This window comes from Biomphalaria glabrata, chromosome 3, assembly GCF_947242115.1.
Source record: "Biomphalaria glabrata chromosome 3, xgBioGlab47.1, whole genome shotgun sequence".
Taxonomy (NCBI): Eukaryota; Metazoa; Mollusca; class Gastropoda; family Planorbidae; genus Biomphalaria; species Biomphalaria glabrata.
Window position 1 is genome coordinate 32,212,494 of NC_074713.1, and position 23,084 is coordinate 32,235,577.

General features: G+C 35.7%; 1 protein-coding gene across 11 annotated transcripts in view; it reads right to left on the reverse strand.

Moving 5' to 3' along the window:
• The window catches only part of LOC106057109 (coiled-coil domain-containing protein 9-like), a 43,112-nt gene that overhangs the window by 15,135 nt on the left and 4,893 nt on the right, over window positions 1–23,084 (reverse strand). For 4 of the 11 annotated variants that reach the window (XM_056024552.1, XM_056024559.1, XM_056024558.1 and 1 more), the window contains exons 2-12: window positions 15,095–15,198; window positions 14,198–14,311; window positions 12,587–12,655; window positions 9,894–9,998; window positions 9,203–9,358; window positions 5,996–6,118; window positions 5,050–5,220; window positions 4,738–4,785; window positions 4,405–4,560; window positions 2,018–2,196; window positions 1,760–1,806 (exon numbers count right to left, since the gene is read on the reverse strand). In XM_056024552.1, coding sequence (XP_055880527.1) covers window positions 1,760–1,806; window positions 2,018–2,196; window positions 4,405–4,560; window positions 4,738–4,785; window positions 5,050–5,220; window positions 5,996–6,118; window positions 9,203–9,358; window positions 9,894–9,998; window positions 12,587–12,655; window positions 14,198–14,311; window positions 15,095–15,124 — 1,198 coding nt within the window. In that variant the 5' untranslated portion in view covers window positions 15,125–15,198. Of the gene's footprint in view, window positions 1–1,759; window positions 1,807–2,017; window positions 2,197–4,404; window positions 4,561–4,737; window positions 4,786–5,049; window positions 5,221–5,995; window positions 6,119–9,202; window positions 9,359–9,893; window positions 9,999–12,586; window positions 12,656–14,197; window positions 14,312–15,094; window positions 15,199–17,481; window positions 17,894–23,084 lie in introns of those variants that run through there. The other 7 variants (XM_056024553.1, XM_056024555.1, XM_056024554.1 and 4 more) reach the window with 7 other exon arrangements.

Sequence of the window (23,084 nt, forward strand, 5' to 3'; positions counted from 1 at the left end):
AAAATGCCCACAGTGGATGATTATTTGATGTAGATCTACCATTTCCTTTCTTTTTATTTATCATAAGCTTAGATCTAGACATATATCTAGATCTAGAGTCTAAATCTAGAAATAAAAGCTTAGATCTAGTCAATCTCGATCTACACTCTACACCTAGCCTACTGACAATAATAGATTTAGATCTAAATACTAATAATATAGATATAAATACGCTAAATTTAGACTTACCTGGATCTAATCTATATATCTAGATCAAATTCTTCATTATTACTATTTATTTGTGATAAATTTTAGAATAATTATAAAGTTTCTTCAGTAGTAAACAGTGTGGGTGTGTCTTGGACTAGCGTAGTCATGGCGACGTTTTTTTACATCGTAAAAAAAGTAAAAATAAATGTCTAAATAAAGCCAAAAGCTTCTAATTTCTATGTAAACAAAGGAAGAAGAACTCTTTTATAAAGTAAAAAATAGTTCCACTGTTGTTAGTTAAAAAGTTTAATTTAAAAATGCAACGAAACAAAGGTAGGGTATGAACGTCTATGGGATAGACGTTCCGTGCGTTTAGGGGCAGTCAGACCGTCTATGGGATAGACGCTCCGCACTCAATGAGTTAAGGCAACATTAAGTCTAAATCATTAATTAGGAGGAACATGTTTGAGAATTATGATAATAATAATTAAAATGATTACTAAAATTAATTAACTGATTTTTTAAATTTCATCTCTGCCTGTGGTCCCTTCTGGGGCATAAGGCCACCAACCAGCTTATTCCAGGCATCTCGGTTCCATGCCTTGCCCATCTGCTTGGCATCTGCTTCCAAATCGCTGCACCATGTGTTCCTGGGCAGCCCCCTCTTCCTCTTTTCTTGGGGGTTCCAGTTAGGGCTTGCCTTGTTATGTTGGATGCAGGCTTGCGAAGGGTGTGACCTATCCATCTCCATGTACCGATGGTGGTGGTGGTCCTGGTAGAGTTGATGGTCTTCGGCCTGTTGGCTTTCAGATGACTCTGGCTTTCACCGACATGCGTCATAAACCTTCCAGCTGGTGGTCCATTCTCTGCCAGGTCTATGACTTATGTTGATTTGCTGTTTTGTGTTTCTGTAGCTAGTGTTTTTTCTACAGGGTAGGGTCGCTAGCCCTACAACCAACCCTCCTTTCTCAGCGGGCTTGGGACCATCACATGGTGGAGTTTAACTGACTTTTAGCTCCCACAAAATCATAAATTTCCTTTTAAGTTGTAAAAATAAATATTTTAAGATAATTATGGATATCATCCGCTTTTACATGATAAGGCCATTTTAGGTTGGTGATTTTTCAATTGAGTACATGGAGCTTGCAGTTGAGTTCTGCAGTGATTGAGTAAAGATGTGGTATAGGATAGATGTGTGCTTCTAATGGGAAAGTAATGGCTCACACAGATGCATCCATTTACTTAACAATGTACAGACTTCATTTTTAAAATAAAAAGACATGCTTTTTGAAGAGCAAAAATAGCAGTTTCACTTTTTCTAGACAGGTAATGATGACATTGAATTTGTAATAGCACTTTTAGTTTATAAGATTTAAACATAACAAACCATAAACACATTTTTATTTGAGGAGGGTACAAAAAATGAATTATAGACACAACACAGTTTTAGAAAATCTTTCCTGTATAGATGCTATGTGCTTTGGTTCAAATGTCCTTCAACTACTATTCAAACAATAGAGATAACAACACAAACAATATTCACACACACACAGATCTTTAAGTCTCTTACCTGGACGTTTTCCTGGCTCAAGTCGATAGTTGAAAGAATCTTCAGAGCTGCACAAAACAAATTGTTGTTTCATTAGATTCATTTTCCTAAATATTTTCTTACAGGCAGCTCTAAGATTTAATATTAAAACAAACATTTTTTTTAAAGAGCAACTAAAACAGAAATATAGCCCAATCTGAGCAGTTAAAACATTTCATGGCTTCTTGAGTGAACCTAAATATTCTTTAAAAACATACTATTGATTTATGACCTACGTACTCCTGATTGACTTTCTCTACATCCCAGGCTCTCTTCCAACTGCCGCCAGAGTTCTGTGACCTTAAAATACGTTCTTGGTCATATTTGTCTCTTTCAGCTTTCCATTCTTCATGGTTTCTTCTTTCTTTCCCTGTCATCACTAGTTCTAATGGTTTAGCTACACTTGGGCCTTCTTTTTCCTGCACAAATACAGGCAAGCAATTTACACTCAGAATAAAATGGATTCAATAAATGGGTAAATATGACATAGTAGAGATCCTAAAATGTGTTATGTTAATAATTAAATTTATTTAAAATTTTAAATTAAGAAAAACATTTGTTGTAAAAACATTTGTTGTAAAAACATTTGTTGTAAAAACATTTGTTGTTTCAATATTCTCAGTTGTGGTGGAGTTGCAAAGATCAAGTTTAAATCCCAACTGTGTTGAGCAGCCACACACACACACACACACACAAAGATTGGACCAGAGCGCAGAAGCATTTCCAAAGTACTTCAAACCAATCATTCTGATCTAGTTTAGAAATGAACTTCCTCAACTAAGTCTAGCTCCTTATTCTAATAGACAGAAATTTAAAGCAGCGGGGGAGATTATTTTCCACATGAAGTGACAGTCTCTTCTTGCAAAAGCAGCACATCCAACTTTTCCATCCATCTTGCATTTGTCTGTACATAAAATGCCACAATTTCTATATTCAGTAATTACCTAAAGTAAACTTGTGAATTTTCAATATTGTGAATTGTGTTGCCCTGATCAATATATTAGATATCTGTCCATGAAGAGTTGTATTAATCGGAGTGCCTGATACAATATGATTCCTCTTCTCTCTTGTTATGTCCATAGTATTATCTGTCTGATTTGCATGATTCAATATGGTTCTTGTCCTCTCTTGTCCTGTCCATTGTGTTATCTGTCTGATTTGCATGATTCAATATGGTTCCTGTTCTCTCTTGTCCTGTCCATTGTGTTATCTGTCTCATTTGCATGATTCAATATGGTTCCTGTTCTCTCTTGTCCTGTCCATTGTGTTATCTGTCTGATTGCCTGATTCAATATGGTTCCTGTTCTCTCTTGTCCTGTCCATTGGGTTATCTGTCTGATTTGCATGATTCAATATGGTTCCTGTGCTCTCTTGTCCTGTCCATTGTGTTATCTGTCTGATTGCCTGATTCAATATGGTTCCTGTCCTCTCTTGTCCTGTCCATTGTGTTATCTGTCTGATTGCCTGATTCAATATGGTTCCTGTCCTCTGTTGTCCTGTCCATTGTGTTATCTGTCTGATTGCCTGATTCAATATGGTTCCTGTCCTCTCTTGTCCTGTCCATAGTATTATCTGAGTGCCTGATTCAATATGGTTCCTGTCCTTTCCATTGTGTTATCTCACTGAGACTCTGGAAGTCCTGATCACTCCTAATATTTGTTCTCACAGATGCCTACATGCCAACATGTGTATTTTGAGGGGCCAATGTGTTCTTTCCTAAATACTACACTACAGAAAGACTAAAATCATTCAAACACTTAACTTACATGAAATACAGCAATCCTAAAATAAACACAGCATAAAGTTATACAAGACAGTCTTCACTTTTAGTCTTTGTCATAGACTTTGCTAGAATACAGATAGGTTAAAATGTTACCGTTCTTGTCATTTGGTGATTTTATGATCATAATGCCTCTAGTCTACAATTCATGATTCCATAATAGCACAAGACTTAAACCAGATGGAATGGTTTGCTTGGCTGGATCAGTGACATCTAGTTTTATTAAATTTTATTTGATTATTGGCTATTTTTATACAAGGGTGTGCAGACACTGGAAATATTTTATCTTTTATCACATATGGAAAGAATTCAGAATTTCAGCAATGAAAGTTTGGCTTCCTCTAGATCTATTTAGATCTTAATTCTTAATCTGGATTCATGTAAATTAATGGTGCCTGATGACATTGAAACATTTTTAAATGCAATACTTCTCTAGATAAAATATCTAATCTACTAGATCTAGACTTAGTCTAGATTCTATACAAGTCCAATGAGATTCTAAATAATCAATTATTTCCCAATCAGTTTTGGTGTATTTTCATGTCCATTTGCGTACCAAATATGCAAGATGTGTGTACTTGTAGGTAAATCTGTGTTCTGGACTACATACATAAAATTTAACACCTACAACAATTAAATATGTCAGTGCAATCTAGTGACATGTACAATAGGAAAAAAAAAAAAAAAAAGTCTGTAAGTATTTAAGAACTAACACAATTGTAATATCTGTGCTAGAAATTATAAAACTCTTTATTAATTAGGATGGAAATGACAGTGAACTGTCTGCAATTTCATTAGCAGTTGAGCCTTTTGAGACTAGTTGCAACAGATTCTATATGATACTTGCCTTCTCTCTTGTGTTCTTCATTGTTTGCTTTACTCGGTTGAGATCTGCAGTTCCTCCATAGTTTCTGGGATGCCTGCGATGTTCTACTGATTCATCCTTCTTATCACTGCGCCTACGATCAGCTAATGGGTTAAATGAAGGATCAGGAGGTGGTCCCTGAAAAGAAAATCTCTGAGAAATAAATATCTTTTTCTAAATCTAGTGTGAAACTAAAAGAGTCAAATTAAGGTCAAGATCTAAGTATTGTAGAAATAGTGGTCTTGTGAAGTCAATTAAGTTAGATACAATCATTCTGGGGAGGGGGAAGAGGAAAAACTGTGAACCAATACTCACTTCATTGTCTTTAAGTCTTCCTTTATATGCTCTGGAATTTTCCAAAAACTACATGCAGGGAAAATAACAAATGGGTTAAATTGAGCATGCTAAGATGATTAGTAAAATGTTGTATAACTACCCCCCCCCCCCAACCCTAAAAAAAATTATTGATTTTTACAATCTATCACTAGCATTGATACTTTAATTACTTTTAAGTTTAAAGGTTATTTTCATATTTAAAAAAAAAGGTTGAATAGTTTGAGAAATGTAGACAAGACAAGAACTCCTCTCCATGTTGATCTGATTGTGTAGACTTGTTTCTACACTTACATTGTTTGTAGTGACATCTGTTTCAGTTCTTGTTAAACTCACTTCAGTTTCACTGGAGTTTTTTTGTCTATTCCCTCTGTTTTCAGTTTTAGTTTGTTTAACATCAACTCTATGATGTGTGCCACCTTCATTTCTACTATCTTTATCACTACGCATATAGCCAAACTTATACTGAAAACAAAAGAAGTGAATTAGCTATCACTTGAATACAAATACAGAGCAAGCAAAATTATTTAAAAAATAGTTTATTTAGGATCAACAAGCTGTCCTCAATTTATGAAAAATGAATACAACTGAAATAATTATTTGATAGTTTTGTGTAAATAAAATGAATAGTTCTGAGTATGACATGCATGGATCATTAGAGAATTTAATTATGTCTTTGCAATGGTCAATGCCTTGTGTATCAAGCAGTTGAAATTTCATTGGAATGCCATGTTTAGCTTTTTAAACAGCTTTTATTAATGCAAGCAATGTACATATCATTGAATACTGTCACTGAACTAGGGCTCATATCTTTAGTAATAAATGTACAGTCCACAATGTCTTGGCCTACTTCAAAGATAAATGCATTGACATAAGTGGACTTTTGAAGAAAATACTCAATAACCATTAGTGGTTTGCTATATGGATGAACTGTATACATTTCTAGTCCAATTTTCTTTATGAAAAAAAGGTACCATTACTCTGATTTAAGTATTTGAAAGATTAAGTTACAGGTTGTGTGATGTTAAAATCTTGAGATTAATAGAAATAATGTAAGATGCACCGGTAAATACCAAGATACTAGATCTAATTGATTCTAATAAACATTCTCTACTGCTCCAAATGCTGAGAATATTCTGATTAGTAAGAAAATGAAAGCTCAAAAATTCAACCTCCTAAGGTTAAAGGTTAGTTTAAAAAAATGCTTGATTACAATGAGTGGGATACATGAGTACATTACAAGGTCTCTCACAGGAGTGGTCCTCAAGTTGTCTGAAGAATTAGACGTGAGCCCAAATCTTTTGTCCAAGTCATAGATATTTACAATCGGCTCATAATCATATTTAAAGTTGGACAAAGAAGCCTGTACATATGGAAACATTAAACATGGGTAACATGGGTAACATGGGTAGAGGCAACTCAATTAGAACTATGGAATGTATCTACTCTTTAAAAGTCATTAAGTACATGAAGCTCCTACTTCTTCTAACAGAGCACAGCAGCAAGAATGAAAACATGAAGAGCACAGCAGCAAGAATGAAAACATGAAGAGCACAGCAGCAAGAATGAAAACATGAAGAGCACAGCAGCAAGAATGAAAACATGAAGAAAACAGTAGCAAGAATGAAAACATGAAGAGCACAGCAGCAAGAATGAAAACATGAAGAGCACAGTAGCAAGAATGAAAACATGAAGAAAACAGCAGAAAGAATGAAAACATGAAGAAAACAGCAGCAAGAATGAAAACATGAAGAAAACAGCAGCAAGAATGAAAACATGAAGAAAACAGTAGCAAGAATGAAAACATGAAGAGCACAGCAGAAAGAATGAAAACATGAAGAAAAAAGCAGCAAGAATGAAAACATGAAGAAAACAGCAGCAAGAATGAAAACAGGAGAGCACAGCAGCAAGAATGAAAACATGAAGAGCACAGCAGCAAGAATGAAAACATGAAGAAAACAGTAGCAAGAATGAAAACATGAAGAAAAAAGCAGCAAGAATGAAAACATGAAGAAAACAGCAGCAAGAATGAAAACATGAAGAGCACAGCAGCAAGAATGAAAACATGAAGAGCACAGCAGCAAGAATGAAAACATGAAGAAAACAGTAGCAAGAATGAAAACATGAAGAAAACAGTAGCAAGAATGAAAACATGAAGAGCACAGCAGCAAGAATGAAAACATGAAGAGCACAGCAGCAAGAATGAAAACATGAAGAAAACAGCAGCAAGAATGAAAACATGAAGAAAACAGTAGCAAGAATGAAAACATGAAGAAAACAGTAGCAAGAATGAAAACATGAAGAAAGCAGTAGCAAGAATGAAAACATGAAGAAAACAGTAGCAAGAATGAAAACATGAAGAGCACAGCAGCAAGAACGAAAACATGAAGAGCACAGTAGCAAGAATGAAAACATGAAGAAAACAGTAGCAAGAATGAAAACATGAAGAGCACAGCAGCAAGAATGAAAACATGAAGAAAACAGTAGCAAGAATGAAAACATGAAGAGCACAGCAGCAAGAATGAAAACATGAAGAAAACAGCAGCAAGAATGAAAACATGAAGAAAACAGTAGCAAGAATGAAAACATGAAGAAAACAGTAGCAAGAATGAAAACATGAAGAGCACAGCAGCAAGAATGAAAACATGAAGAAAACAGTAGCAAGAATGAAAACATGAAGAGCACAGCAGCAAGAATGAAAACATGAAGAAAACAGTAGCAAGAATGAAAACATGAAGAGCACAGCAGCAAAAACAGTAGCAAGAATGAAAACATGAAGAGCACAGCAGCAAGAATGAAAACATGAAGAGCACAGCAGCAAGAATGAAAACATGAAGAAAACAGCAGCAAGAATGAAAACATGAAGAGCACAGCAGCAAGAATGAAAACATGAAGAAAACAGCAGCAAGAATGAAAACATGAAGAGCACAGCAGTAAGAATGAAAACGAAGAAAACAGCAGCAAGAATGAAAACATGAAGAGCACAGCAGCAAGAATGAAAACATGAAGAAAACAGCAGCAAGAATGAAAACATGAAGAGCACAGCAGCAAGAATGAAAACATGAAGAGCACAGCAGCAAGAATGAAAACATGAAGAGCACAGCAGCAAGAATGAAAACATGAAGAGCACAGCAGCAAGAATGAAAACATGAAGAGCACAGCAGCAAGAATGAAAACATGAAGAGCACAGTAGCAAGAATGAAAACATGAAGAAAACAGCAGCAAGAATGAAAACATGAAGAGCACAGCAGCAAGAATGAAAACATGAAGAAAACAGTAGCAAGAATGAAAACATGAAGAAAACAGTAGCAAGAATGAAAACATGAAGAAAACAGCAGCAAGAATGAAAACATGAAGAAAACAGCAGCAAGAATGAAAACATGAAGAAAACAGTAGCAAGAATGAAAACATGAAGAAAACAGCAGCAAGAATGAAAACATGAAGAAAACAGTAGCAAGAATGAAAACATGAAGAAAACAGCAGCAAGAATGAAAACATGAAGAGCACAGCAGCAAGAATGAAAACATGAAGAAAACAGCAGCAAGAATGAAAACATGAAGAAAACAGTAGCAAGAATGAAAACTTGAAGAAAACAGTAGCAAGAATGAAAACATGAAGAAAACAGTAGCAAGAATGAAAACATGAAGAGCACAGTAGCAAGAATGAAAACATGAAAAGCACAGCAGCTTAAGACAATGTTGATGTGGAAGATAGAAATAAATTGTAAGGTCAATCAAAGTAATTGTAAAGTCCAACTGCCCCATGCTGCATCAATAAATTGTAAGGTCAATCAAAGTAATTGTAATGTCCAACTGCCCCATGCTGCATCAATAAATTGTAAGGTCAATCAAAGTAATTGTAATGTCCAACTGCCCCATGCTGCATCAATAAATTGTAAGGTCAATCAAAGTAATTGTAAAGTCCAACTGCCCCATGCTGCATCAATAAATTGTAAGGTCAATCAAAGTAATTGTAAAGTCAAACTGCCCCATGCTGCATCAATAAATTGTAAGGTCAATCAAAGTAATTGTAAAGTCAAACTGCCCCATGCTGCATCAATAAATTGTAAGGTCAATCAAAGTAATTGTAAAGTCCAACTGCCCCATGCTGCAGCAATAAATTGTAAGGTCAATCAAAGTAATTGTAAAGTCCAACTGCCCCATGCTGTAGCAATAAATTGTAAGGTCAATCAAAGTAATTGTAAAGTCCAACTGCCCCATGCTGCATCAATAAATTGTAAGGTCAATCAAAGTAATTGTAAAGTCCAACTGCCCCATGCTGCAGCAATAAATTGTAAGGTCAATCAAAGTAATTGTAAAGTCAAACTGCCCCATGCTGCATCAATAAATTGTAAGGTCAATCAAAGTAATTGTAAAGTCCAACTGCCCCATGCTGCATCTATGAAGTGAATGCTCATAATGCACACTCTGAAAGTTGAGCTACTTACTTCCTCTTTACTGGCTGGCTTCCTCTTGTTTTTTTGTGCTGAATTCTGGCCATCAAAGTGATGGGAACCTCTGCCTTTACCTTTATGATCAAGTCTGTAATTTGTTAAGTCGGAAGTGTCTACTATTGGTTCATAATTAGAGGAGTCACGATAATCCTGACAAAAAGAAAATGATTACAAATGTAACTTTAAAGGCTCAAATTTGTTCAATACAATCACTATACACTAATACACTGGTTTTGTAACTGAGGCAACTCTCAATGTTATAGTAATGATTTTTTAAAAGCAAAATACGATGAAATGTCTGATGCCTGACTGACATGTTAACCCATACACAATACTGGGTATTTGAATGACATGTTAAGTCATACACAGTACTGGGTATTTGAATGACATGTTAACTCATACACAGTACTGGGTATTTGAATGAACTTATTGGACATGACACTTCATCTCCTTTCAAAGAACAAACTATACATTCTATAGACAGCATTTCAGTTGAACAAATATCCAGAAAGAGAGTGTGTCTATACTAAGTCAACAACTCAATACATAGGTTGAGTTCAACTGCAGTTATTCAAGTCTAAGAGGACCTTTAGTAGATTACTTGCAACAATGTCTTCATAGTGAATTTGAAACAAAAAATGACATAGAATTATCTTAATTTGTGCTTTTGTAATGAATTGTTTACCCCTGAAGATTTTGGGCGCTCTTTTCCTACTTTGTTCATATCTTTTTGATGAGTTTGACCTCTTCCACGACCTCTGCTCTTCACTGCACCTTCAGCAGGAACTAACTGAATCAAATCAAGACATGCTCTTTTACAATGGCCAGTTACACAACATAAGGACAAAATACAGATGGAATCAACTCAAGTTTTAATAAATTTAAAAAAAAATGACCTGCTACAATTTGACACACATACACCTAAACTTTGAAAATAATGACAAAATTGTTTTTTTTTTCCTTATCAACAAGATCTTTCATGTATGGACTTTACACATTACAAAGATTTTGATTAAAAGTAGAACTGAATTTAAAAAAGGTTGGTGAAATACATGAAGAATTTTGGAACATTGTTTAATGATCCAGGATGCTCAGAGGGGATCAAAAAGACTCTAGGGGGTGCACTGGATAGTTGCTCCGGCTTTGGCAGAATATTCTGCAATGTTTCACTATTCAGCGATATTCGTCTTCGGCCGAATATCACTGCCAAATAGTTGACCGGATAGTAAAAACTACATCGTAGTACCTATTAATTTTGTTAGGTGCCTCCGCATTAAGTCTTTTCCAGATAAGTCAAACACTTAAATACCGAAACAACGCAGGTGAAATGCCAACAATATAAGGGTAGTCGACGCTGATAAACGATGATGAACAAGAAGTTTAATACTTAATGAAGGTAATTGTCGAATGACGTCAAACTTAATCTCTACATCAATAAAAACCCGCCAATATTCATAAAGTGGACATGATTCAATAATGTCAGTTCTGAAATACATTAACCTTTGTTTCAAATAAAAGAATGTGCTTTTAAAACTATGACTGCACCATCTTTTAGTACAAAGACAAGGCGTGTAATCTAAACAGAAATAAGCCACACCTTTACACAGGCAACAAGGGTAGAGATGAACATCTCCCACCCCCTTTTATTTGTTTAGTCCATCACATTGAGTTCATTGATAGACAGGTGACCACAAGTCAAATACAATGGACGTAGGTACTCTCTAGAAGTCACGCGAGAGAACTGAGTTTATTTACTTGGTAGCTAATCTTAATTAGGGGCTGGACAGGGGGGGGGGTGTAACCGGACAATGAGTTTGCTTATTTGGAGAAAAATATCTCAATAACGTGGCTGGACCACAGGCCACACCTCTTCACGAATGCCTAGTTTGCTTACTTGGATATAAATAGAGTATAAAGCACTAACGTGTTAACTTGAATATTACTCCTGTGTTAGGTGTCTTGATTGATAACGATATTCTTAATTATTTGAGAATGTCAAGTAACTCACTATTTCTGTTTTTTTTTTTACTTACTATGCGTACTTAGCCACTGTGTATCAGGCCAGAACGACTTTTAGCACACCTGACACCCATAGACTTAATTCCATGCCCTTTTATTACAGAAACCACGATAAAATCAGTAGGCCTAATAATTAAGGAAGATGTTTCTTACATACTTTGCAAAATAAAATAAAACAAAGATGTGCATGTGCGTATTTTTTGCTTTGAAAGAAAGCTAATTTATTTGTTTAATTCTATTGACTTATTATATAACGGAAAACCTTACAGTAAATTTTAAAATCGCACAAAAGAAATTGATGCAAAAAAAATTGATGATCTAAAAAACAAAGAAATAATATGCTGGAGTGTTAAAAAACCCTTGACCTCTGTAACTAGTGTATGGGTATAATTTATCTACGTGCTTGAATGACCCTGCCAATGTGTTATTTTTTTGCCTGACCAGTCAACACTATTGTGTATTCTCAAGGGAAAGAAAAACACATGATGGTCAACACCATCAACTATACACACTACACTAGGACTACATGTGTAGACTGTAGACCCACTACGTTTATTTGACCAGGTTGTTAAAATCTGTCGAACACACAGTCTATTTATTTTTTGGGTAGGGAGGGTGTTGAGTTTTTTTCTTCTATATTTGGTTTTCCTGATGCTCTTAGATCTATATAACTGTAGATCTAAAACTAAATCTCAATTATAGGCCTACAGACATCAATTAAATCTATGCTTTGGCATCATCTAAGGTTCAAGCTATAAATAGGTATAATTGATGTTCCCTTTGTCAACAAAATATCATTTACCGCCAATGAATTAATCTAAAATAATAAATATTATGTAATGTACATTGACCATGCCACACACCCCCTTTACAGTTGGTGGACTCGTACATATACACACACTCATGCTACACAGATTAGTTTGTGATAGGCCTATCTGTTTATAAATACTGTTAAGCTTTAATTCATCAATCATTAACAGAGTATAAAGCACTAAGGTAAATAAAAGGAAAAAAATATTACGAATATAGGTTTGTTATTTAACAGTTTTGCTAAATGCTTAGTAAATACAAGCTTTTTACAAGACATGAAGGTATCCGGCTCCGTCCGAATATCAAATTTTACTATCCGGCTCCAGCTGAATATCAAATGTACTATCCGGTGCACCCCTAAAAAAGACACAAATAAAAAGTACAATACAGGAGAAAATGTTATAGCTTAAATATTGTTTTGACTGCTTCTTTAGTTTTCAGTTAAGTCTTCAAACATTGGGAAAATCATAACAGATTTCTTTTAAATAAAGTCAATTCATTTTTAAAAAGGAAATTCTTGTTACACTATAGCACAGAGTATTGTAGTACCTGACTATCAATTGCAAGTTTGACAGCTTGACCAGACTCTTCTGCCTTTTTTCTATCTGCTTCAATAAGCTGATGAAAGAAAAAGTTGTGTAAAAGAATCAAGCCTCACAGAATGGTGGGCTGTCAGTCCAACAATCAGTTTTTAACGCTTTAGATTACATGTTGTTTTTCTTCTCTTGCTTGTATCTACCTCAATTGTTTTCATGAACAGCATCAATCAGATGCATTTGCACTGGATTTGGTTGGTCTGTTTGTCATATCAAAATAATTGTTCTACTGCATTTTATAAATTTGAAAATCATTGTTTTACCACATAATATATTCTATTCTATATAGAAGATGTTTACATTTCAATCAAATATGAAATTGATACTGTATTTGTACTTTTTCTATACTCTGACTTTTTCATATCAAAACTTCTATTCAATCCATGCCCAAGTCCAAAACTAATCTAGAGTAGACTCCAGGAAACACAGCTTACAAAACATGGACTTTTTAACAGAAATATATTGAAACATTACAAAACATGGACTTTTTAACAGAAATATATTGAAACATTACAAAACAATACAAGAATAAACTACATGCATGTCTATTGGTCAACTGGTCATGAGACAATTGTACCTTCAGAAGTTCATTGTATAAAAAACAAGAATGTGTCAGTTGTCATACCCATAGCAGCTTTAAGATGTCCATAAGAGAGGACTACCTGTACCATGGTCACTTTTAGATGTCCATAAGAGAGGACTGCCTGTACCATGGTCACTTTAAGATGTCCATAAGAGAGGACTGCCTGTACCATGGTCACTTTAAGATGTCCATAAGAGAGGACTGCCTGTACCATGGTCACTTTAAGATGTCCATAAGAGAGGACTACCTGTACCATGGTCACTTTAAGATGTCCATAAGAGAGGTCTACCTGTACCATGGTCATTTTAAAATGTCCATAAGAGAGGACTACCTATACCATGGTCACTTTAAGATGTCCATAAGAGAGGACTACCTGTACCATGGTAACAATTAACTAACATAAATAGTTGTGCATTAACAAAAACAAAATTCTGTTTTAATAATGTTTAGATGCCTGCGAATACAACATGCATACTCAGTTTTTAAATTAAAACCAAACTGCATCTTAAGCAGCTGTTGCAACTATGAACAAACACATTTAAATGTTTAAAACATCTCATTATTTCATGAAATTCACACACATACACTAATATATATTTATATACACAAACACACACATATACACACTCACACATATATGTGTGTGTAAATAAAAACAGTTTACAAAATGAAACTTTCAAACAAAATGTTTTGCTTTCATACAAACTTAAAGTTGTGTTTATTTTGAGTAGGATACAGAAGATCAAAACAGCTTTTGAGACAGAAAACCAAAAGAGACTTTCCCCTAGGGTGACAATTCTAAATAACAAAATAGCAATAAAAATGTAACTAATAACTGTTACAATACATTTTAGGTAAGGACAAAACTGAGAACTTAGATAAGCATTTTAGTTTGCATTAAAGGAAAAAGAATGTAAAAAAATCCCTGAGTTCCCCCTGGCTTAACCTCATAATGATAACCTATAGACATGAACATTCTACCTGATGACGTTCTGTCAAAACTTTATTTTTTTGACGTATCATATCCAGCTTTTTAGATAACAGAGCCTCTTTAGCTTCTTTAGTCAGGAAATCTAGACTAACATCTGTATCAGCCTGGTGGAGACATACAAGAGAAAAAAGTTATTAGACAAATCTAGATTTAACATCTGTATCAGCCTGGAGGAGACATACAAGTGAAAAAAGTTGTTAGACAAATCTAGATTTAACATCTGTATCAGCCTGGAGGAGACATACAAGTGAAAAAAAGTTGTTAGACAAATCTAGATTTAACATCTGTATCAGCCTGGAGGAGACATACAAGTGAAAAAAAGTTGTAAGACAAATCTAGATTTAACATCTGTATCAGCCTGGAGGAGACATACAAGTGAAAAAAAGTTGTTAGACAAATCTAGATTTAACATCTGTATCAGCCTGGAGGAGACATACAAGTGAAAAAAAGTTGTTAGACAAATCTAGATTTAACATCTGTATCAGCCTGGAGGAGACATACAAGTAAAAAAAGTTGTTAGACAAATCTAGATTTAACATCTATATCAGCCTGGAGGAGACATACAAGTGAAAAAAGTTGTTAGACAAATCTAGATTTAACATCTGTATCAGCCTGGAGGAGACATACAAGTGAAAAAAGTTGTAAGACAAATCTAGATTTAACATCTGTATCAGCCTGGAGGAGACATACAAGTGAAAAAAGTTGTAAGACAAACTTTCATAATGACTTTGTAGTCAGAGCATGAGACAAGAAGAACACAGAGAGACAGTGGGGCAACACAGAGAAAACAAAAATAGAGGGGAGAAAGATGGAAATAAAGACATTTTAAAAAAATGAGTTGTTTAACATTTAGAATAGGGTTTATCAAAACTGCAGTTTATACTTACACTTGTATTTGACTTTGGTCCGTCAGCCATATTCAGTAATTTAAAAAAAAAATGTTATTTCACACTTTTTTTCTAGTCCACTGCTGAAATTGATCTGAAATGAACTAACATTGAAACAAAGTGATTAAAGAAAGAATTATTGATATTACATAAAAAAAATAATTTACTATATATTTGTAAAATACCACTTTTTCCATTGATCAAGAGATCTCTTAAACCATTGTACAATCACATGAAATTTCATACACAGGTTGTTTTTACTTCCTAGACACTCACTTAGAACAATTTTTGACCAGTTCACAAGCTGAGGATCGCTATTCGTGAAAAACTGCAAGCTTTCTATCAAGCCTTTGTATTTTATCTTCGGTATTTCCCCAAAAGGCCAAACTCTACATATAAAGCTTTTATTTTAATATCATGAATTTCATTTTTTTAAAGCATTTTTTTTCTTTTTCCTATAGTCTATCTATTTTTAATATGCCTTACATCAGTGATGCTCAACCTAATTCGACCTGCGGGCCGTTTTAACTTTTGACACGCGTGTCGCGGGCCACGTCAACGAAAAGGTAAAAAGAATGAAATAAAAATTCACCTGAAACTATTGGATCTAGTACTTACATTAATTAATGGGATATTTAAAGTCATATAATTTTTTACGCGTCTAAAAATGGCTTCATCTCTCTACTTAATTTTTTGAGCAACATTGTAGCTACCTTTACCACCAACTTATTTTCTTGTCTCTTTTTGGTGTACCAATCTCTAGACGTAGTTTAACCAATCTTTTATACGCGGCTTAAACCATGAAGGCCTTCATATTTGTTTTATAATGCCGCTGTATGCGTTGTTGTTGATTTTGAAACAGCCAGTTCTTTTTAAAAATCAAAACAAATATGTTTGCTTGTTATCATGTTCCACAAAAAAGTCCATTCACTTTTCCTGGTAGATTCTACATTAAGAGTTCAATTTCATAACCTCATAAACGCACACTCGTTAAAGGTCAAGTACCAATCCACCAGAGAAAAAGTGAGGGATGGTAAAGATCCATTTTCAACTTTTTTGAAAGGGGGGAGGATTTTCTACTTTTTTATGCCGACGTTTCGGCGGGCCGGATGGAACCTCGTCGCGGGCCGTACTTTGGGCATCACTGCCTTACATCATTTCCAATTCCTTTTAGACAAAACAAGTCATAATAGCATTATAAGATATATCTAATCTTGAGTTTTTTTTCTTTTTTTCAATAGAGAGAGCAAGGAAAAAGGTACTTTGTAACACTGTCAAAAAATAGCATTAAAAAGATAAATCTTGATTTATTGTCGATTTGCTACATTCAAAAGTGACAAAATTTTGAAAAGAGGTGAGATAAACAATTACAATAATTGAATAAATAAAACTTTAACTGATATTCTTTTTATTTAGAGAACAAAATACCAAAATAAATGTAGAAAGGGGAACAGGAATGTGGCATTCAATTGGGGCCTTCAGAAAATGAAGAAGAAAAAAAAAGTCGGAATTGGGGAGCCAAAGAAGAGCAGATAAGTGAAAGCGTTACTAAATTAACAGGCCCAAAGTTTAAGCATGTGTATGTGTCGAGGGCGCATTACGAAGCGGATCTTCTAAATCAAATTAAAAGTCTATGTGGGAGAAATGATGATGCACTGATTCAAATAAGCAATATTGGGGTTACAGAGAGCGAAGGAGGGCAATACAGAGAGAAAAGGACACAGAATGGGTCGTAACATTTCATTGTCACAGATACACTCTCATTCTGGAGCTATGTTAGGGGGAACATTCAAATGTGGCACGTTTAATGAAAGTTCAAAAGATCATAGAAAAGAGGAGATGTTCTAGAGCTACTAAACAATCTAGAGCCATGGAGATGTTCTAGAGCTACTAAACAATCTATAGCTATGGAGATGTTCTAGAGCTACTAAACAATCTATAGCCATGGAACAAATCAATGGCAGCAAAAAAAAAAAGCCTTATTGAATAATTAGATGTTTGAATCAACAGGACAAATCAGGTTACTGTAGGTAACCTTAAGAGTTAATGAGTCTAAATATACTAAAACATAATGATATTAATGAATGAAATCAAACTTTCTAATGCTAAGTTCACATTCAAGATATTATCATTTTCTAGGCTTTGAAGTATCCATAGCAAGCACTTTCTTCAATGCTACCAATAAAACAACTAATAGAAAAAAAGAACATTTGTTCTTTAGTTATTGATGTGTGCACAAGAAAGTCTAAACAAAAGTATTAGTATTTGTTTAAATGGTAGAAAAACTAAGACTGACTTTTTACTTTTAAACAGGATAACTAAACAAACAAAAAACAAAAGCAACATCAAATCAAGTCTTTTGATATTGGACATAGTACTAGACTTACCAGTCACTGACTAGATCTACATGATACATTGACTTTCTAAAATTTTAAGACAAAAAGATGGTTACTATGCTAAGATAATCCCATGCTGAATAGTAATCAAATAAACAGCTGTGTCAGATTGGAATTCAAACTAACAGATGTGTATGCCAGCATCAGGTAGACACAAGTAACCAACTGATGCAGAAATGTGTGAGCTAGATGTGTAACACAGCCCGAGTAGGTCAACAATAAGTGTGTGTGTTGACCTAAGTCTATAGGACAGTGTGTAGAGTCTATGACTATGTGTATGCTAAAACTGGATTCAAAGCAAAGATCTAAATAGCTCCTAACATAAGAGGTTTGGATTTCAGTACAACAGAAATCAATGAAGAGGTTTGCTCATCTCTCAGGTAATTCACTGAGTCCACTACTTGGTTCGTTGGACGTTAGGAGGTAAGGTTAAGGTCATAAGAGATGACCTACATACCGAGCATTCAGCAGAAATGGTGAAGGGAAATTCCCTTACGAGAAATAGAGACCCGGGTAGGAGGGGAGTGGGATGATACCAGTCGATCTTCATTTGTAAGGAGTCCAAACAAATCCTGTAGATAAAATATTAGAAGCAGACACAAAACTACATCAACGTCTAACTTCTCGCTCTACCTAACCTGGGATTCACAAATGGCGGCGCCTTACTGAACTGACGAGCGTCAGTCACAGGCACTTGAGTGAAAACAGAGGTGCATACTAGATTTGTGTTTCTCCAACTGTGAGGACAGTGAGCCTCCAACACGCTTGACTTTTTTTTACCTCAAAAAAGATTACAACCACAGTGACGTATTTTTGCGTAAACAAAACAGGCCGGCCACTTGTTGGTCACGAGGATCATCTTCTAACGATCAAGCCAATGTGCATGCTCTACTGCCATACTTCATCGAGCTTTGACCTGCGTTTTTTTTACACTCAGACATGAGTGCGATATCGACGCCATTTGAGGGGGGGGAGGGAGGGGGCGCATGGCGCAGGGACTTCTCTAAGCCTCCTATCTGCCTAAGAGAGGCATGGGGCCGGGTTACTCTAACCCTCCTATCTGCCTAAAGGAGGCATGGGGCCGGGACTTCTCTAAGCCTCCTATCTGCCTAAGAGAGGCATGGGGCCGGGTTACTCTAACCCTCCTATCTGCCTAAAGGAGGCATGGGGCCGGGACTTCTCTAAGCCTCCTATCTGCCTAAGAGAGGCATGGGGCCGGGTTACTCTAACCCTCCTATCTGCCTAAGGTAAGCACGAACATACATTTTTTGTTTTGGTGAGGGGACAACAGTGGTAAAAGTTTGATCCAATATATAATTGCGATCCCCATACCTGTTTTTACAAAGCTTGTCTACATTTGGGCAGATGACTCGCATGCCAAAATTGAGAAAAGACTAAATGTGGCGTAACAAAAATGGCTAAGACGGACTTTAGGGAGTCAGTAATATAATTGGGGTCTCAAACAAGGAAATCCTATGCCGAACTGGGAGTCGACCACTTAGCGACAAAAAAGAACTACACATACCAAGAGATGACATGGAGGCCAATACGAGGAAAACGCTAACAGGGACGTCCTCGTATAACTTGGCGCCACACTTTCATGGAGGACCTCAGAACAGTGGACACCAGGTGGGAAGAGGCTTCAGAAATTACCAGATCTTCGTGGAGACAGCTTGCCGCCAAATGCTCCGAACGACGCGGGAGGATCTAAGTCTTAGTAAACAAAGCTTGTATAACTGTATGTCTGGCAAAAACTTTGTACACGTTATTTCTACCACACCCATTCTCGGATCAAGCTGAAATTTTGCACAATTATTTCTTATACCTGACAAAACAAGAATCAATTTTTTTTTTAAATTAACAAATTAGTTAATTAACTATTGGTTCATATTTTTTTTTGTTTGCTATCGAACACGGGAAAGAAATTGTACTTGAATTTTTAATGCATTTAAAAAGCGATCACGGTAACATTCACACATATACCCCCTTCTTCCCACCTCTCTTTTTTTCCCTACTGGTCCAAGTGATAGGATCATAGCACATTGAGAAAGCTATAAGCATGAAATTGCGCTAAATAAAAACAATTGGTAAAAATATTTCTAATCGCACAGATTTATTATTGTTAAGACTAACATCTAATCTATTACAAATCTAATTACATGACTGATCCAAACTAGTTGATACAATTACACTTAATGTAAGCCTTTTTTCCCTAAGTATTTTTAAAAATGTTTTTCTTGTTTCTCTTTCGTAATGGTCCTTTGATATGAACCACTTCTAAGACTCTCAAGACTCAGTTACCAGCTTGTCCACATTTAGCTATCTTGTAAGCAAAAAGCCCTATAATGTTTGGAACCTTGATACAAGTGTTGAACAACGCGGTGTCGGCAGAAATAGGGTTGGCTTCACCGACATCGTTTCGTCTCTATACAGTCAAGTGCTCGAGTGCCTCCATGGTGTCTTGAAACCTTAGAAAATAGACTACTTTGTCTCCCTAGAACAGAGGTTGTCAAACTTTGTTTTGACCTGGGGAACCCTTTATTTAGTCAAAAATTGCCACGGACCACTAAGTAAAAAAGCTACATAAATGCATTATATATATGTAACATATGTAAAAAAAAATTAAAAAATTTTGTTGATGGGCGTGTTTATTGTTGAAAATAAAATTTAAAAAATGAATGATTTGGATGAAGTTCATTACAGAAAATAAAAAGACGAGAAAGCAGTCCATTTTTCTTGACCATGACCCATAATGCACTAGAGCTAGTATCTACTACGTTAATAAACCACCCAAGTACGCCAAACAGCCAAATTGTCTTTCTGATGGACACCAACTCTTGTAAATCTCAAAACAGTAAGATAAATATCCCCCCCCCCCAGTAGGGTCACAGGCCACACTGAAATAGAAGGCAATGAAAAAGCAGACATATTGGCCAAATATGGGAGAATGACTAAACAATCCAAAGTCACACTTTAAAAAACAAAAACATTGAGGGTTGACTAAACGAGAAATGAACCAGCTCTCACAAAAAGCTCAAGAAAAAAAAAAGATGCTTATTACCAGCTGTCCCGACATGACCAGCGTGTAATATTTCGTCTCAGAACCGGACACATCAGAATGAGAACACACATGATTCAGAAGCTAAAATCAAAAGGGACCAGTGAGATTATGTTCTTCGAAGCTGCATAACGAGAGGCCCAAACAAGACACTGCTCCCCCCCCCCCATACAACAAACAAATATATGGAGAGCTGCCAGTTTGTTCACGCGGTTCAATACGCAATCTGGACTATCCAAGTGAAGAATGTTTTCAAATCTTTCATTTAGGTCGTCATAGAACACTACGTAATAGACATAGTAAACAATAAGGGAGAGTTGGTTAGTATTCACATTATCAGATCAGATCAACTGGCTATTAGCAAAGTCACATTTGAACTGTATACAATGCTCATCTTTCTGCGGGCCCCCTTCGCTCGTCTGGCGGAGCTAAGACAACAGAGGACACACTTTAAAGTCACCCAAAACTAATAGTTTGTTTTGTATTCTATTGTTTAGGTTGCAAGCCTTCTTAATTGTACCCCAATTATAACTTTAGAATGCTTTATTGTTGCCTAATTATATATGCACTAGCAGTACACACCGGCTACGGCCGTTGATGTGTTCCAATACTTTATAAGGATTATTAAGGCCGGAAAATCCATTCCCTTTCTTTAACAAACAATCGTTTCAACGATCCTACTAACATAATTTTTAACCCGTCCACTGCGTCCCTCTTTCTTTCTCTATCCTTCTGACTCTATTTTCTGTAACCTACATTTGTGATAACTATTTAGCCGTGCGAATGGAAATTTCTCAAACATTTGACTTGATTTGAAAAGACCCACCGCCCCCCTCCCAATGCAAAAAAATTCGCTAGGTACACTTTTCTTGCACGTCTCACTATTTAATATACCCCATGTGTTACTTTACCACCATACCCCATGTGTTACTTTATCACCATACCCCATGTGTTACTTTACCACCATACCCCATGTGTTGCTTTACCGCCATACCCCATGTGTTACTTTATCACCATACCCCATGTGTTACTTTACCACCATACCCCATGTGTTACTTTACCACCATACCCCATGTGTTGCTTTACCGCCATACCCCATGTGTTACTTTATCACCATACCCCATGTGTTACTTTACCACCATACCCCATGTGTTACTTTACCACCATACCCCATGTGTTACTTTACCACCATACCCCATGTGTTGCTTTACCGCCATACCCCATGTGTTACTTTACCGCCATACCCCATGTGTTACTTTACCGCCATACCCCATGTGTTACTTTACCACCATACCCCATGTGTTACTTTACCACCATACCCCATGTGTTGCTTTACCACCATACCCCATGTGTTACTTTACCACCATACCCCATGTGTTGCTTTACCACCATACCCCATGTGCTACTTTACCACCATACCCCATGTGTTGCTTTACCACCATACCCCATGTGATACTTTACCACCATACCCCATGTGCTACTTTACCAACACTTTTCAGCTTTTGAATTCTGTATAGAGCATCTATAGTTAATTTTAATTTGTATCTTTATTCATTTCTTTATTTTTATCCTTTAATCCTAAGGCAAGCAATGTAGGGTATTAGACAAACGTGACAGCTGGAGGTCACTCACGAAGGCCGTGGGATACACATTTGAGACCAAAAGAAAATCTGCTGCCGAGGACAAACGCAGACTGCGAAAAGAAAATCTAAATTGACCACCTGCGGACAACGGTTATGCTTGCCCTGGATGTGGCAAAATATGTAGGTCATAGCTGGGACTGCGCAGCCACAGGAAATACTGTATTCTCACTAATCTTCGGACTGGAAGACTAGCCTTATTAATTATTATTATTTGATATTGGTTTGACATAGAAAAGAAAATGAAGTACCAAAATGTTCTTTAGTTTCAAAAGAAAAGGATGACTACTTATTTTTGTACCCCTAACCTATATTTGTTATTATTTAAGGTCAAAGAGGCCATGTGTCATTATTTAATCCAGACAGATTTTTCACAGTTTATTTAATTTTGAACACCATAATTTATTTGGGATCAATAAACTCAGATTTTAATTCTATATTAATATTAACTAAATTTTCAAATCCCAGGCATAGCCCCTCACATGAAATTATAAAGATGTTTTCAAATTATGCATAAAATATATATATTAAAAACAAACACATAAAATGAAAATTTGAACACACTTATTCTACCAAAAACACTTTGAAATAAGTGCACCCTGTGGCAACTACTGCTCAAACTTCCAAGCCAAAATTGAGGCAATCACCATAGCTTTGCAGTCGAAAACAAATTATATGAAGGGATACAATCACCATCAGATATTGTTGTCTTTACAGACTCCCAATCCACTCTTCAAGCACTTAACAGCAGCACCTCAAAAAGCCCAAGAGAGTTGACAACACTAATAGTGAGAATACACCACATCTTTTGTTCCCCTGGCAATCAAATCATTAAATAGGAACAATCTGATATAAACTTTGTCACATGTAAATTATGAGTGAGTCTGGTGTGAAAG